The 17,162-nt window shown below is 37.0% G+C and overlaps 1 protein-coding gene across 1 annotated transcript in view; it reads right to left on the reverse strand.

Moving 5' to 3' along the window:
• LOC120299849 (cytosolic phospholipase A2 epsilon-like) overlaps window positions 1–17,162 on the reverse strand; it is a 78,401-nt gene that overhangs the window by 16,842 nt on the left and 44,397 nt on the right. Inside the window, exons 11-12 of the mRNA XM_039325144.1 lie at window positions 1,858–1,993; window positions 348–484 (exon numbers count right to left, since the gene is read on the reverse strand). Coding sequence (XP_039181078.1) covers window positions 348–484; window positions 1,858–1,993 — 273 coding nt within the window. The remainder of the gene's footprint in view (window positions 1–347; window positions 485–1,857; window positions 1,994–17,162) is intronic.

A 17,162-nucleotide genomic window follows, 5' to 3' on the forward strand; every position in this document is an offset into this window, starting at 1 on the left:
TCGCCCCCCTGAGGGCAACCGCAATCCTGATGTGGCCCTCAATGAAATTGAGTTTGACACCCCTGCTATAGACTGTATTCATTGTATCAATGAATAATTGCTATTGCAACGTATACCCACCCTGTCTAAAAAAACAGCTCCTTATAATTATTTGCAGAATACAGAATAACAGAATTCAAAGGGACCTTGGAGATTTTCTAGTCCAACCCTCTGCTCAAATAGGAGACCCTATACCCATTCTGAACAAATGGCTGTCCAGTCTCTTCTTAAAAACCTCCAGTGAAGGAGGTTAATAAAACTTCCGTTTATTGTTTTAGGAACAACTCACCGGATTACACGAGGCTTACCATGTTGTGCCAGACAATCCAGTGAGATAGGACACACAGTCCAAAATGCTTAATTTCTGCAATGTCAGTAGGTGAGCATACATTGCTGTAAGTGCTCTGATCCCACCGCCTGTTGCCATGATTGCCACCACTGGCACCTGTTTAATTGAACACAAGGAAGACACAATGTTCATCAAAATAGTTAACATATAATCACTGTGAGATACTTAAACTTTTCAGTCACAACATTTTAAATAGATACTCCTATGAAACATACACAGGGACCTGACATGCTTAGAGAACCCTTATTCAAAAGAAGGCTGTCTAGGGACTCAGAAATGAAAACAAATCAATTATAGGTAGTCCTCAAGTTACGACCACAACTGAATCCAAAATTTATGTTGCTAATTGAAACATGTGTTAAGTGAGTTTTGTCCCATTTTACAACCTTTCTTGCCACAGTTAAGACTAGAGAATCACTGCAGTTGTTATTACACTGTTGTTTCAGTGAATTTGACTTCCCTGTTGACTTTGCTCATCTGAAGGTTGCAAAAGGGGATCACATGACCCCAGAACAATGTAACCGCCATAATAATGTCAGTTTGATCATGTGACTATGGGGATGCTGCAATGGTCGTAAATGTGAAAAACAGTCATAAGTCATTTTTTCAGTGCCGTTGTAATTTTGAACAGTCACTAAATGAACTATTTTAAGTAGAGGACTACCTGTAATGGGAGAAGCTGATAGAGCATCTTACTGCTATGCTAATAAGCTTATGAAATCAAGACATAGAGCAGGAATGCCAAATGTATGGTTTATGGGCATCATGCAGCTGGTCAGGATTTCTGCTGTGACCTCAGTTTCCTCAAATGGTTTGGGCTCAAATATTTCCCTTTTTGGAAAAAAAAATTGAGAAGGGATGTAGGGAGTTACAGAATAAAATGGCTGCTGTAACTCTTGCATTCCTATCTTTGTCCTTGATGGATCATGCCACTGTTCACTTTTAGATGTTAACTCTGGACATGCTGGGCAAAACTTAGTGCTGCCCTTGAGCTAATGGAGATTCCTGTTTTAGAATGTCTCAGACTATGGAATGATGCAATTCAGCCAGGAACCTGAATAAAGGTAATGGGGCTGTGTGTCTCTTACTGTTACAAGACTAATAAAGTTACCCTAATTATGAAGTTATGTAGAATGAGAATAAGAATATTAACACAGAAATATTCTCTGGCCTTTCAACCCGTCAAATCCTACTTTCTGACCTTCCAGTTTGAATATGGAGCTACAAAGCGTTGAACTTGAAGGCTATGTCAACATGCCTAAGCCTGATATCACCTCCCTGCACTGGCAATAATAAGGGAAGGGTGTATTATAAATAGCCCAGACATGAGGAAAGAAATAACTCAGAATGAGTTAAGCAAGGACATAAAACTGCACATGACAAGTTCAGTGCATTTAGAGAAATCACAAAGTTTGAAAGTTACAAGCTCATAGAGGAATTTCCGTTAAGTATAAAACTGAATTCTTAACCTCATCTTCCTCCAGGTCATCCTCAAGCTGGAGAATCTTTTTGAAAGCAGCAGCAGTCACTTTCTTTCGTTTTTTCAGGAAAGCCTCTTCTTCCGGACAAAGATCAAACCCTAAGCGTACATCTAGATCTGATGTGCTGAAACACAAATATTTATCAATAAAACAGAATATTTGTAGCTCAGGGTTGAAATGAAGGATCCTGGGTGCTCTGTGAACTTGCTTGTTTTCTTACAAACATTTCATTAACCAAACTAGGTAACATCATCATCAGTGCATCATCTGGGTAATGAAACGTCTGCAAGAAAACAAGCAAGCTCACAGAGCATCAAGGACCCCACAAATATTTATCCTGTGTTATGTTAGAACGATGCTTACTCCATTGTAGAGGTGAGAGACAGGCAAAGGTCATGTGTGGAAAACTGCCCCTCCAACGCTTGTGTTTTCTCTGCATCTATCTCCCCCCACTCACATCACCATAGCGATGTGACAGTATGCAGGTCTGTGTGACCTTGCTTCTCTGATAACAGCTAGCACTCAAACAACAAGATTCTATTAACTATTCCGTTTTTGGCCTCTGGCATATATATTCTTGAGGATTGGTTAGGAGCTTAACCAATGAAATGCTATTGTCATGTATAAACTTTTGTTTCCTATAATCTCTATTTAAGCAATAAAAACTGCGTAGAGGGCAGCCATTTCTTGGCACCCTTCAATGACTGAGCACTGATTACTACATATGGTGCCCTCAAGCAGGGACATTTGGTTTTGGGATCCCTCCGGGAAGAAGCAGCTACCAACATACTTTTTTATTATTATTATAAATTTTTGCAATTTTACAGTAAAATCCCTCTCCCACTCCCTCCCACCCCCCCCCAATACCCTCCCCCCTTCTTCCCAGAGCTGAATACAGGGTTAACTAGAACTAAAAAAAAACACATTTAAACTTAAATAAACCTCAAGCAAATATAGTTACATTCAAAAAACAAGTTTTTAGATACTTTAACTCCAATGTATATAAACAAAAGAAAAAGAAAAATAAGAAAAATAAGACAAAACAAATCTACACTTCTAATCAATATCTTAAACTTTAAATATAAATTATTCAAAGGCTAAATAATATTTTCTAATATCATACTTATACTGAATAAAGTTTATCCATCTTTTCCACACCAAGAAATATTTCTCTTGCGATTGATCTTTCAAAAAAGCGGAAATTTTTGCCATTTCAGATAAATAAGAAACTTAAAAAACCATTCCTCCAAAGTAGGCAAAAATTCCTTCTTCCAATATTGTCCTATCAACAACCTTGCCACTGTAATTACATTTAACATTAGAATAATTTCTTTATCATCACAATCAGGAATAATACCCAACAAAAACAATTGTGGAGTAAATTTTATCCTTCTATTAAAATTTTTTTGAATATTCCACCATATCTTAATCCAAAAAGCTTTTATGCTTTTACATGACCACCAAATATGATAATACGTTGCATCCAGACAACCACATCTCCAACATTTAGGTTGCAAATTTGAATACATACAAGACATCTTTTGTGGATAAAGGTGCCATCTATAAAACATTTTATAAAAATTTTCCCGTAAATTTTGAGCTTGCGTGAATTTAACATTCCTCACCCAAATTATCTCCCATGTTTCTAGTAAAATCGGCTCTTCAAAATTTTGAGCCCATTTAACCATGTCTAAATAAATTTTCATTCAGCCTCCAAGATCTTCTCTCCTCTTTTTCAGTGGCCAACTCCATCCACACAGGACTGTGATCCATCAATGTCCTTGGAAAAATCTTTACATTCTTTACCCTAAAATATAAATCCGTTGTAATAAAAAAAAAATCAATTCTTGAAAAGGATTGATGTCTATCAGAAAAAAAAGTAAAATCTCTCTCTTCCATATTATGTTCTCGCCAGTAATCTCGCAACTCCCAGTCCTCTTTCAGGTCAAAAAAGGCCTTAGGTAATTTAGCCTGTTTAAAAGAAGTAGAAAGTCCTTTTTTATCTCTGTATGTATCTAAAACTCCATTCCAGTCTCCCATCAGTATAACAGATCTATAGTCCAATAAAGTCAATTTTTGATGTAAAAGCCTATAAAATTGTTCTTGTTGTTGGTTTGGAGCATACAAACCTACTATAAGTATTTTCTTACCATACAATCCCACTTCAATCATTACATATCTCCCTTGGGGATCAGAATCTATTAAAGAAGCTGATAAATTTTGCTTAACATAAATAACTACACCCCCTTTTTTCCCAGGAGCAAAAGATACAAAATGAGATCCCAATCGAGCATTAACTAAATATTTTTGATCCTTAGAAACAATATGCGTTTCCTGCAAACAGACAATATCATTATTATGTTGCTTCAAATAATGAAATATTTTCTTCCTTTTCTGTGGAGAATTAAGGCTGTTAACATTCCATGTCAGGAGCTTTGCCATCTCCATCATCCAGTAGTCTAGAGAAGACTGCTTGGAGATCTGCCATCGAAGATTGCACCAAAGATCTCTTAGGTCTTGCTCCTCCCACAGGCTCAGAGACAAATTCTTGTGAAACTTCTGTCACCTCCTTCTTCTGTTGTTCCTTTTCCTTATGTTTATGTGCTGCTCGGGTCATTCTTTGCTCCTTCATCTCAGCCTGTTGAAACCACTCAGCATGCAATTTTCCAGCTTTCATCAATGCAGCTTCTTCAGACTGCTGTTCTGCCTCCTTCTCTTCCAAAACTTTTAACATTATAGGTGGTGATAAGCGTGCTCCCAGGACCGAAGTATAAAACTCTCTTGCTTTGAAAACAGTATTAAGTCTATAACGTGTCCCCGCGTGACTCACCACAATTCCAATCGGAATATCCCATCTAAATGGCATCTGCCTCTTTTTAAGTTCATCTGCTAAAAAAGCAAACTCTTTTCTTCTTCTTAAAATTTTGGATGGGATCTCCTTTAAAATTATAACATCTTGTGCAGCAATCTGGAATCTCTTGTTGTAAAAAGCTTGTATAATTTCATTATGCAGAGATCTTTTCCTGAAATAAATTACCACATCTCTTGGCAAATTTTTCTGCTTTGCCACCCAAGAGTTAACTCTAAATATTTTTTCAATTTCTCTAAATATTTCCTCTTTTTCTCTGTCCAGAATCACAGCAAAGTCATTTGCCACCATCTCTCTCAAGTTTTCTTGCATATTTTCCCTCAGACCTCTAATTCTTAAAGCAAACTCCATCTCTCTATATTGAGACATAACAATTTCATCTTGTGAAATTTCCATCTTTTTTTCCATCCCTTCGAATTTTTCCTCCAATACATCCACTTTATCTGCAACTTCTTCAACACGAGAGTCCAGCTTTTCAACGAGAGAAGCAAGTCCTTTTAAAGCCAGAACTATGTCTTGCCTCAGAATATTGTTGTTCTCTACTAAAATCTCCTTCACTTCTCCTCTAATTTGGCATATAACATTTCCCATAACATCTTGCAAATCTTTTACCGTAAGTGGTTGTATAGGCGGAGAAGGTGGTGGTGATCTGGATTTAGATTGTTGCGCTGGTAGTATCACCGGAGAAGAAGCCACCTTAGGTACTGTAGAAGTTGCTTGGCGCTTTGAAGCCATTTAAAAAAATTTCTTCTTTCCTCCTTAAAAAGTACAAAAAAATCCCATGAAAAAGTGAAAAAATAAACAAAAAAGAGGGAAAATAACTCCTCTTATTAAAACCCAAAGTCTCCTTCAAAAAGCCATTGTAATAAAAAAGAAAAAAGAAAAATAAAGAAGGAAAAAAAAGTAATAAAGTAACCAAAACCCGTTCCATTTCCTTTCAAGCACTCAGGAAAAAAAACCTCACATCGCCATTTTACTTTCCCTCTCAACAAAAAGAAAAAGAAAGAATAAAAGTAATTCTTTAAAATTAAAGTCCAAATAAAACCCAAAAATAAAATCCACTGATCAGCTCTGTCCGCTTTTTAAATAACTCACCAGTTCTCTTTAATCGCGGAGGTGGGAGCGGAGTCTTACTTTGTCCTGAACGGCAAGGAACAAAGGCATCTGAGAAGCGGAGACACCCTGAACTCCGTGGGAGCACTCTTTTCACCCCTCCCCAAAAAACTCTTTGGGGGTTTCAGAGGCTCTACCACTATTCAGGGAGAAGACTCCCCTCCTTCCTTTAGCCCAGGAAGGAAGTTTTAAATCGCGGAACAGTTGATGCCTGCTGTTTTAACACTTTCTCAGAAGGACGGCTAAAAAAATAGCCACCATCGGCAACGCAGCGCCACCGGAAGCCCAGCTACCAACATACTTATCATCGTCTGGAACAGACCCCTAGGTGCACTTTAATCTTACGAGACCTCTCAGTGTGAGTATGGGCTGCAAATTATCCCCCCCCCAGCAAAAGCATGTACACAAGGAAGCTGGCGGCCGGGCTAGGAAAACAGTGTTCTTTGAATCCAGAGCATCGGATGCTTATGCTAAAAGATAGGGCATAAATTACATCTTGAACCTTGGGCTCCAGTATGAACATCGATAGTATTCAGTGCCATCAGGATAGGGGAAAAAACATGGCTCAAATGCTTCAGAAGGGCAGCAATTAACTACCAGCCCCCCTTCTGCTTGCAACTAAGTAAAATTTATCCCTCCTAAAACATCTTTAATTGGATTTTCAGCTTCTTCTGAAGAGGCTAATTCTTTCACTGTTTCTCAGCCATCAAACATCTCCGCAAGGAGAATCATCAGAGTAATTTAGAGACATAAATTAAAATGTACTCCCTCTGTAAAGTGTTTTGAGCAATTGGAATGGTTTGAAACTCCTCTACAATCTGTTAAGTTTAACCCTGTCAGACACTGTCTGGTGATGCTTTTGTGTTATGTGTGTGTGTGTGGCCACTCAGAACATTATGCTTGGGTTTGGAATGGTGAGAAAAATGGGAGATGATTGAGGGGGCTTCCGGTATGGAGCGACAGCGATGGCAGCTATCCTCTAGCCATCCAGCTGGGAAAGTGTTAGAGCCGCGGAGCGCAGCGCGCATCAGCTGGCCCGCGGCTCGGAATTCCCTTCCCGGGCAAAGGGAAGGGACAGAGAGTACAAGAGTAGAGGTAGAACCCCTGAACCCTCTCTGGATTTAATTCTAGAGGGGGTGAAAGGAGTGTTCCCTCGGAGCTCTTGTTGTCTCCGCCTCCCAGCTGTTTTTGCTTCCTAGGAAGCAAAAGAAACTGCCGCTTCTATCTCCGTGCTTATAGAGAGTTGGTGAGTAATTCCTAAAAAAACGGACAGAGCAGTTTAAAGGATTTTTTCTTATATAATTTAGGTGTTTATTTTTTTATTTAGTTTTGATTATTTCTCCTTTTTTTTTCTTTTTATTACTGTGGAGAAGGAATTAAGATGGCGTTTTGAAAATGACGGAGTTTTTTTTTCCCTTGTCTTTTGTTTCACTTTCTCCTTTTAAGGACTGGACTTTACTTTTGCTTTTGGTATTGAATTATTTTTTCTTCTTGGTCTTTTTTCTCTGGATTTTCAAGGATTATAGTGTTTTTGCTGCCTCTTTTAAAAGTAAAAATTTTTCTCTTTCCCCCTCATCTCTTTTTTTTGGGGGGGGGGGGAAAGGGAAGTGAGAACTGTGTTATTTAAAATGGCTTCAAAGAGACAGCCGCCTTCTACAACATCCAAGGTGATTTCCTCCCCTATAACTTCTACTGCACAACCACAACAACAACTTAAACATGCACCACCGGCACAGCCACCACCCTCCCCTCCTTTGCCTGGACTTTCAGCACAAGAGGTTAGAGGTATAATGGGAGAGGCTGTAGCTCAAATGAGAGAGGAAATGAAGCAATTTTCTACACAGCTTAAATCAGAAATTAAATCTGACTTCAAAGAAGAGATAAGTGGGATAAAGGATCAATTGGAAAATAACAATAATATTTTGCGACAAGATATACTTGCAGCAGTCTCAGGTTTGGCTACAGTGGTGGTTAAGCTGGATGCAAGACTCGAGGAAGTTGAAGATAAAGTTGATTCCTTTGATGACAAAATTCAAGATGTGGAAAGGAAGGTGGAGTCTTCACAAGAAGATATTCTGATGTTTCAGTATAGGCAGATGGAATATGCCTTGAGGATTAGAGGCCTCAAGGATGATATGAATCAAGATCTGATGGAGGTGGTCCTTACTGATTTGGCTGTGGTTTTGGATATGGATAAAGGAGAATTACGCAGAGAAGTTGAAAAAGTGTACAGGCTTAACTCTTGGATTGCTAAGCAGAAGAATTTGCCTAGAGATGTGGTGATTTATTTTACGAAGAAGTCTCTGCGTAATGAGATCATACAAGCCTTTTATAATAAAAGATTTCAGATAGCTGCCCAAGATGTCATCATACTAAAGGAAATCCCATCAAAAATTTTAAGAATCAGGAAAGATTTTGCTTTCTTAGCTAATGAGCTTAAAGCTAGATCGATGCCATTTAGATGGGAAATCCCGATGGGTATTGTTTTGAGCCATGCGGGGACACGTTATAGATTGAATACGGTTGATAAAGCTAGAGAATTCTATACTTCAGTCCTAGGTGCAGGCTCAACTTTACCTGTTCAGAAATCCCTGAGTGGCAAAGAGGCGGAGCAGCAGTCTGAGGCATTAGGTTTGGTTTCTGCTGGGATGCTGCAAGCTGAAGGCAACACCAGACGGAGGTTAAAGAGCAGAGAATGACTCGTGCAGCTTATAAACGTAAAGAGAAGGAGCAACGTAAGAAAGAGGCCAAAGAGATTTCTCCTGGAAATGTATCACCGCCGGTGGGAGGAGCAAGACCCAAGAGTCATGCAACACATGTTGCAATTTCAGATCTCCAAGGTGTCTTCTCCAGGCTGCGGGCCAAGGGAGATGGCAAAGTTTTTGACCTGGAATGTTAATGGATTGAATTCTCCTCAGAAAAGGAAAAAAATCTTTTATTATTTGAAGCAACGTAATAATGATGTTATTTGCTTACAGGAAACTCATATTTTACTTAAGGATCAGAAATATTTAGTTAATGCCCGTCTGGGATCTCACTTTGTATCTTCTGCTCCCAGGAAGAAGGGGGGAGTTGTTATCTATGTTAAGCAAAATTTATCAGTTTGTCTGGTGGAGTCTGACCCCCAAGGGAAATATGTGATGGTTGAATTGGGCTTATATGGTAAGAAAGTACTTATAGTGGGACTATATGCACCAAATCAGCAACAGGAACAATTTTATAGACTCTTACATGAAAAAATAAATCTGCTGGACTACAGATCCGTGGTACTAATGGGGGATTGGAATGGTGTCTTAGATGTACAAAGGGACAAAAAAGGTTCCTCTCCTCTTCTTAAGCAGGCAAAATTACCTAAAGCCTTTTTTGATATGAAAGAGGACTGGGAATTACGGGACTATTGGCGGGAATGTAATCAAGAGGAGAAAGACTTTACCTTCTTTTCAGATAGACACCAATCCTTCTCAAGAATTGACTTCTTCTTGATTACAACGGACTTATATAATAGAGTAAAGAATGTCAAGATTTTCCCTAGGTCTTTGATGGATCATAGTCCAGTTTGGATGGAGTTGACTCAAGAAAAAGAGGAGAGAAGATCCTGGAGGGTAAATGAGAATTTATTTAGACAAGAAAAAAATGTTCAGAAACTAAAGGAGTGTTTAAAGGATTATTTTGCTTTGAATATGTATAAGGGGACTTCAATGTCAATGGTATGGGATGCAGGGAAAGCATTTATGCGTGGGATTTTGATAAAAATGAATAATTGTCATAAGCAAAAACAGATTCAGAAACGTAAAGAATTGGAAGATGAAATTAAATTAAAAGAAAAGTCTTTGATTTTAAATCCTTCTGATGAAAGTATTAAAGAATCCTTAAAGTTGTTAAGAACACAATTTAATATGTTGTTAGCAGATCAAGCTGCAACCAATTTATTGTTTATGAAACAAAATACATTCTGTAATGCTAACAAGCCAGGGAGATGGCTGGCTTATCAATTGAGAAAGAAACAGAGACAGAGAACAATAGATAAAATAAATTACAAGGGTAAATTAGTTTCTCAGAAGGAACTGATTAAGAAATCTTTTTTGGATTATTATCAAAAATTATATAAATCTACTAATGTGCAAATTTAGAGATAAATAAATATCTAAGCGAGGTTAGTTTCCCTAAATTGACAGAGGATCAGAAACATGAAGTTAATGGTTTAATTACTAAGGAGGAAATTTCGCTAGCAATTCAACAATTGAAACCAGGGAAAGTACCGGGTACGGATGGGTTAACAGCTGTTTATTATAAAGCCTTATTGGAGGAGATGATTCAACCATTAGGTGATCTTTTCAATGGCATTTTACAGGGTCAAGAGATTCCTCCCTCATGGCGTACTGCTTTTATATCATTGATTTCAAAGGAAGATCAAGATCTTACTTTACCAAAGAATTATAGGCCTAGATCTCTTTTAAATGTGGATTATAAGATATTTGTAAAAATTTTAGTAAATAGGCTTATGAGGGTGGTGCACCACCTTGTGCATAAAGATCAATCTGGGTTCATAACTGGAAGGTACATGAAAAATAATGTCAGACAAATTATTAATTTATTAGAATATTTAGATAAAAATAACCAAGTTCCTGCAGGGCTGATATTTTTAGATGCTGAAAAAGCCTTTGATCAATTGAATTGGCATTTTATGTTAAGAGTAATGGAAGAGATGAATTTTGGTGAAAAGATATTGCAAGCTCTTATGGTAATATATCAAAAACAAACGGCACAACTTATCGTTAATGGAGGCTTGTCAGAGGTTTTTACAATAGAGAAAGGTACTAGACAGGATTGCACATTATCACCGTTGCTGTTTGTCTTAACACTGGAAATACTGTTGATCAAAATTCGAGAGTCGCAGGAAATTAAAGGAATAGAAGTTAATAAAAAAGAGTATAAGTTAAGAGCTTTTGCGGATGACTTGGTGGTTACTTTGTCGCAACCTACTTATTCTGTAGTAAAATTATTACAGTTGATTCATAATTATGGTTTGGTTTCGGGTTTTAAGATTAATGTTAATAAGACTAAAATTTTACCTAAAAATATGACTAGTCGGGAGAAGCAGACTTTGGTTAATTTGACGGGTTTTGAAATTGTTAATAAGGTAAAATATTTGGGGGTGATGCTATCTGTTTCTAATGCAAAATTATTTAAAAATAATTATGAAAGGTTGTGGGTTAGGGTACAGAGAGACTTGAAGAATTGGGAAAAGTTGCAATTATCCCTCATGGGAAGAATTGCAGTGATAAAAATGAATATTCTACCCAAGTTTCTCTTTTTGTTCCAAATGATACCGATTTTGAAGAATGAGATCAATTTAACTGAGTGGCAGAAAGGCCTTAATAAATTTATTTGGGCAGGGAAAAAGCCAAGGGTTAAATTTAAAATTATGCAAGATTTCCGTGAGAGGGGAGGACTCAAGGTGCCGAATTTGAAATTATATTATGATGCGGTGGTTTTAACATTAGTTAGTGACTGGGTAAATTTGACAAATTCTGATATACTTCACTTAGAGGGATGGAATTTACTTTTTGGGTGGCATGCCTATTTAATATTTAATAAAAAAATGGATTGGGCTTTTAAATCTCATATCTTAAGAATTTCTTTACTTAGGGTTTGGAGAAAATATTATAAAAGTGATTTCAAAGTACCATTATGGGCTATACCTTGGCATGCAATAGAAGGAATAAAAAGAGGGGTTAAAATGGATATGGTGTCCTATAGACAGTTACTTAAATGGGATGGACAAAACTGGCAGTTAAAATCACGGGAAGAGTTAGCACAAGAAAATATTATTTATTCTTGGTTCCAATATAGGCAATTATTAGACAGATGGAAGATGGACTGTAAGGTGGGTTTTCTCAGAGAAGATGAAAATCTTATTAAGCAAGTGAAGGATCAAAGACAAACCCACATTAAGAGGATTTATGGGGTTTTAGTTGAATTGGATTCAGAAACGGAACTAATTAAAGATTGTATGATTAGATGGGCGCAGAATTTTGGTGAGCCAGTTCCATTGGACACCTGGGAAACTATTTGGGTGAGAAATGTCAAATTTACACAAGCACAGAACTTAAGGGAGAATTTTATAAAATGTTTTATAGATGGCACCTTGATCCACAAAAAATGTCTTTTATGTACCCTGACTTACAACCTAAATGTTGGAGATGTGGTTGTATGGACGCTACTTATTATCATATTTGGTGGTCGTGCAGAGAGATAAAAGCATTCTGGATTAAGATATGGTGGAATATCCAGAGAATTTTTAAAAGGAGGGTAAAATTTACTCCACAATTATTTTTGTTAGGTATAGTTATTGATTGTGATACAAAGTAGGTTATATTGATGTTAAATTTGATTACAGCTGCGAGGCTGTTAGTAGGACAATATTGGAAGAAGGAATCTTTGCCTACATTGCAGGAATGGTTTCTTAAAGTGTCTCATTTGGCGGAAATGGCAAAGATTTCGGCTTTCTTAAAGGGACAAACGCAAGAGAAATTTCTTGCTGTTTGGGATAAATGGATAAAATTCATACAATTTAAATTTGATATAAAAAATATTATATAGTTTTTTCATAATTTTTAACTTTATATATATATATATATATATATATATATATATATATATATATATATATATATATATATATATATATAAAGTTAAAAATATATATATATATATTCTATTTTATATTCTTTTTTTTATAAATATAAATTTTTTTAACTTTTTTTAATTAAGCCTATATTCTGCTCTGGGAGGCCCTGGGGGGGGGAAGGGGGGGTTTGGGTAGGGGTGGGGGAAGGGGGGTTTTGTTGGGTAATGTTTGTTTTTATTTGTATATGTTGTTTTTTGTTTTTGTATTGTCTTTTATTTTCTGTAAAATTTATAAAACTCTTTAATAAAAAAATGGGAGATGATTAGGGCCCTCAAAACCACTTTTGGTTGAAATCACCTCGTCATTTTTCTCGCTTCTTGCACGACAAGTCATATGTCTAAATAAATGTTGTTGTAACAGTATTTGTGTATATACGTTTGTCTGTGTTGTTTTGTGTTATTTCCAAGACTTGGAAGAAGGTAAAACCCTCTCTGATAACAACAATACAAAAAGGCCTTGTTAAGAATATATGGTTTGCCTGGAGAAAGTATGAAATGAAATATTTGTATGTGGAATAGTTTTATGCAAACAGTATGGAACTGAATGAGTTAATTTGTTGAAGTGTGTGTTAGCCCTCAAACCCCACCCATTCTCTCCCAAGCTGTGGAAATAATAGTAAATATTTGTATGAGAAGAATTTTATGGAGAATATATGAGAGAATTTATGGAAAATGCATATGAAGGAGAGAAAACTATTTTTTGGTGGTGAGATTTCCCCCCCCCCCCCGTCTCTTTTGGCTGGCTGCATTGCTTAAAGAGCGAGAGACAGGAAGGAGGGGGAGCTGTTCATTTAAAAAAATTTTTCCCTCTGCTTAGAATTGCGATCTGAGAAGGGTGGAGTGAATCTGAAAGTTGACATTCACTTATGCAGTTTCGGCAAATAATTTTTTACTCAAAAGAGGAAACAGTAATTGTTGGACAATATTTTTTATATCCAACAACCAAAAGAACTAACTGAATTGCTTTGTTAAGATTTATAAATGTTTAACCTATTTATATAAAATTTATTTCCATCTGAATGGACTTTGATTAAATTGAAGCACCAAAGATACAATTTAATTGGCTTTCAGAAATATAAAATGATTTAGGATTGCAATAAGTCCCAGAAAAAATATAGTTGCACAAATTGATGGCATCATGAGTACTCAATTTGTGGACAGAATTCCACACTTTTGATTTTTTTCCTACTAGTAAATTACCTACCGGAGCATTATCTGTAATAGAAGTGCAAAAAGTATATTGGATTGAATAATATTTACTTACCCCACATCCCATCCCAAAATGTTTTATTTTTTATCCAGGTGGTTGCTGAAATGATAACCTTAGGACGCACACAAGCTTGCCATAGAAAAGGAACTGATTTAATTAATATTGTTTTGAAAAATAACTTATCTCTTTAATGTGCTTTAACTGACTATATAGGCTGTATTTCATATCATTTACCTAAAGATCTTTGACTTGCTTGTTTATTTTTTCTGATGGAAGGTGAATGAGAGAAGCAATTGCTTACAAGAATCCTCATGATGATACCTGAAAAGTGTCCTACACTCCAATGCAATCCTCATCACAATGCTCAGAATTATCTACTGTTATTTTAGCTTTTCAAACCTTTTCTCAACAGCCTTTTAACTTAATCTCTGACTCTCATTATGTGTGCCAACTTATTTTTGCTCTTTCAGGTGCTTACATCACACCCAGGATTGACCCCAATCTTATGACTTTGTTTTTAACTTTGCAGCAGCTGCTCCAAAACTGAAAGCATTTATAATTTTGTTTCTCATATACACAATCACTCCTCCCTTCCTGGGCCTAATTTTTTTTTGTATGTCTTTTTTATGTCTTTTATGTGGTTTTGCCTCTATTCAACTATGACAAATGGATGTTATCCATGTTCTCTCTTTTTGGCTTCTTAGAAATATATTCATAATTAGGTATTTAGGAACAATTTCCCCCACCTCTACAAGGGGAAACAGCTTCACATGTTATTTCTCATCTTTTTTCAGCTATTACAGCCTTGGGTAAGCCCTCTTCCTTAAAAACTGATAATGGGCCAGCCTATTCTTCAGTGGTCTTTTTACAATTTTGTACAACTTGAAATATTGTTTTTACTCATGATCTTCTCTATAATTCCACGGGTCAAGCTATTGTGGAACGTGCTAATCGGTCCTTCAAGGACTGCCTTCACAAACAAATAAAAAAGGACGGATCACCTAGGGTACCCAATTTGTCATGGGTAATACAACAGGTTCAAAAAGTATTATTTACATTACACCAATTGAATATTTCCATTCAAGATTTGACCGCTTATCAGAGACACTTTCAACAGAAAATAAGCTTGCCTCCACCTCTGGTACATTATCGGGGCATTACCAGACAAAGCATGGTTGGGACCAGTCCCTCTGATCACTTGGGGGCGGGGCTACGCTGCTGTGCTTGCTCCTACAGGACCTTTGTGGATTCCAGCACATTACTATCACCCAGCCAGGGATATTGTGGTACCAGTCCCTGAACCCAGTCCCAGAAATGGCAAGGGTGACTCTACAGATGAGACAGCAGCCAATCTGATCCTGACATGCCAGGCAGCCAGTGACATGGGGAGATGTAAAGAACTTGATCCCTGAGAACCTGTGTACTGCCATTTTTGCGGTTTTAACTGCAAATTCCTTATCCATCATTTGTCTGTGTCTGATCGTTAACATCTGCCCTTTGACAACAGCAACTGTCATCCCACTCAAACAATCATTCGAGCAACAAATGAAGCAAAATCTAACATCACACAAAATGACTTCTTTTGTTTATCTGAAATGCATGACATGAAAAATTTGCTTTCTACATGTTTAGTCTTTGTTTGCACCCCTTCTGCAGTAATTCAAAACTTCACTGACTCTGGGGGGTTACTGCTTAAAAACCCTCACTGTCATCGCATTGGCTCACCTGCTTTAAACTGCACAGCTTCAATAGAGACTTCATTTTGGACATGCTTGGCTACTGCAAGGAGGGTTTTTTACGTATGGTCAAGAAGCTTTAAATTATATTCCTGCTAATATTAGTGAAGCGCAATGTTGCCTCAGCCGGCTGATTCCTGTTTTGCTTTCCAAACAACAAGTTCACACGAACCATTCTCCGAGTGTTGTCATGCTAGACAGCACTTGTGACTCTGAGACAACCTTACTTAATAAAGCAGAATATGTAGCATTGGCTATATCTCTAGTGGGCATGCCAGGACTTGCTGTTCGTGCTCACCTCAACATTAATGCTATTGCATGTAATTTGGCAAAAACAATTAATACTATTTCTTCAACTATTTCAGTGATCAACCATGAACTACAAAATTTGAAAAAAGCTATTTTGCAAAATCACGCTGCAATTGATTATTTGCTTCTGCACCAGCATTTGGGTTGTGAAAGTTTTGAGGGAATGTATTGTTTCAATATTTCTGATAATTCATGAACCATCCAGCACCAGATTAATATTTTACACAATTTGGCCTGATTTGAAAATTGGTACCTTAGGATTTTTGTGGGTGCTGTTTATGTAATGTATTCCTTTCATTTTGCAATATATGTATTAGAGCTTTTAATCCCAAATTCTCTCCAACATTGCCTCAGGGTCAAGTTTGGCCCTGTATAAATAACTGCCAGGATAACTCCTCTTGCAACAATATTTCGTCTAACAAAACAAAAAGGAGTGAGATGTAGAGGTGAGAGACAGGCAAAGGTCATGTGTGGAAAACTGCCCGTCCAATGCTTGTGTTTTCTCTGTTTCTATCTCCCCCCACCGCTCACATCACCATAGCGATGTGAAAGTATGCAGGTCTATGTGACCTTGCTTCTCTGATAACAGCTAGCATGCAAACAACAAGATTCTATTAACCATTCCCTGTTTTTGGCCTCTGGCATATATATTCTTGAGGATTGGTTAGGAGCTTAACCAATGAAATGCTATTGTTATGTATAAACTTTTGCTTCCTGTAATCTCTATTTAAGCAATAAAAACTGCATAGAGGGCAACCATTTCTTGGCACCCTTCAATGACTGAGCACTGATTACTACAATCCATAAATAGATCCAAATTACACAGGTAAATATGAAACACTGCTCTGCAAAAAGCTATAGCCCAGCCCAGATCTCTTCTTGTGTAAACTCTTCTGTGGCAGTGTTGTGACAATGAATCATGCTGGGATTTTATATGGAAGTGGGCAGATCTACTCTGAATGCAATAGCATTCCTCCTCAAAAATGTACACTCCCTCACCTGATGTAATGGCATGATACTAGATTTTGGTCACAACAATTAAAACCAAGATATTTATCTAGCTAGATCATACTCATATCCTCAGAGGATGAGAACTCCAAAGCCATTCAATCTTAAGTTGAATGAAAGAAAGTTAGGTTAATTAGCAAGAAGCCTTCCTTCCACCTACACACAAGAAGCAGAGCACAGCCTTAACAGAGACTTATACTTCTCAACCTTGGGAACAAGTTCAATAAAACTAAATCCTTTTTATTAGCAAACTGCAATGAAAAGGTGTTAATTTAGGGTCACACTGTCAACAGTAAACATATCCTTAGAAACATGTTTTCGATCTGTCCAACAGATGAGAGCACCTAGCCAACTCAGG

This window comes from Crotalus tigris, unplaced genomic scaffold (assembly GCF_016545835.1).
Source record: "Crotalus tigris isolate CLP2741 ecotype Arizona unplaced genomic scaffold, ASM1654583v1 scf7180000017545.3456711, whole genome shotgun sequence".
NCBI classification, from domain to species: Eukaryota; Metazoa; Chordata; class Lepidosauria; order Squamata; family Viperidae; genus Crotalus; species Crotalus tigris.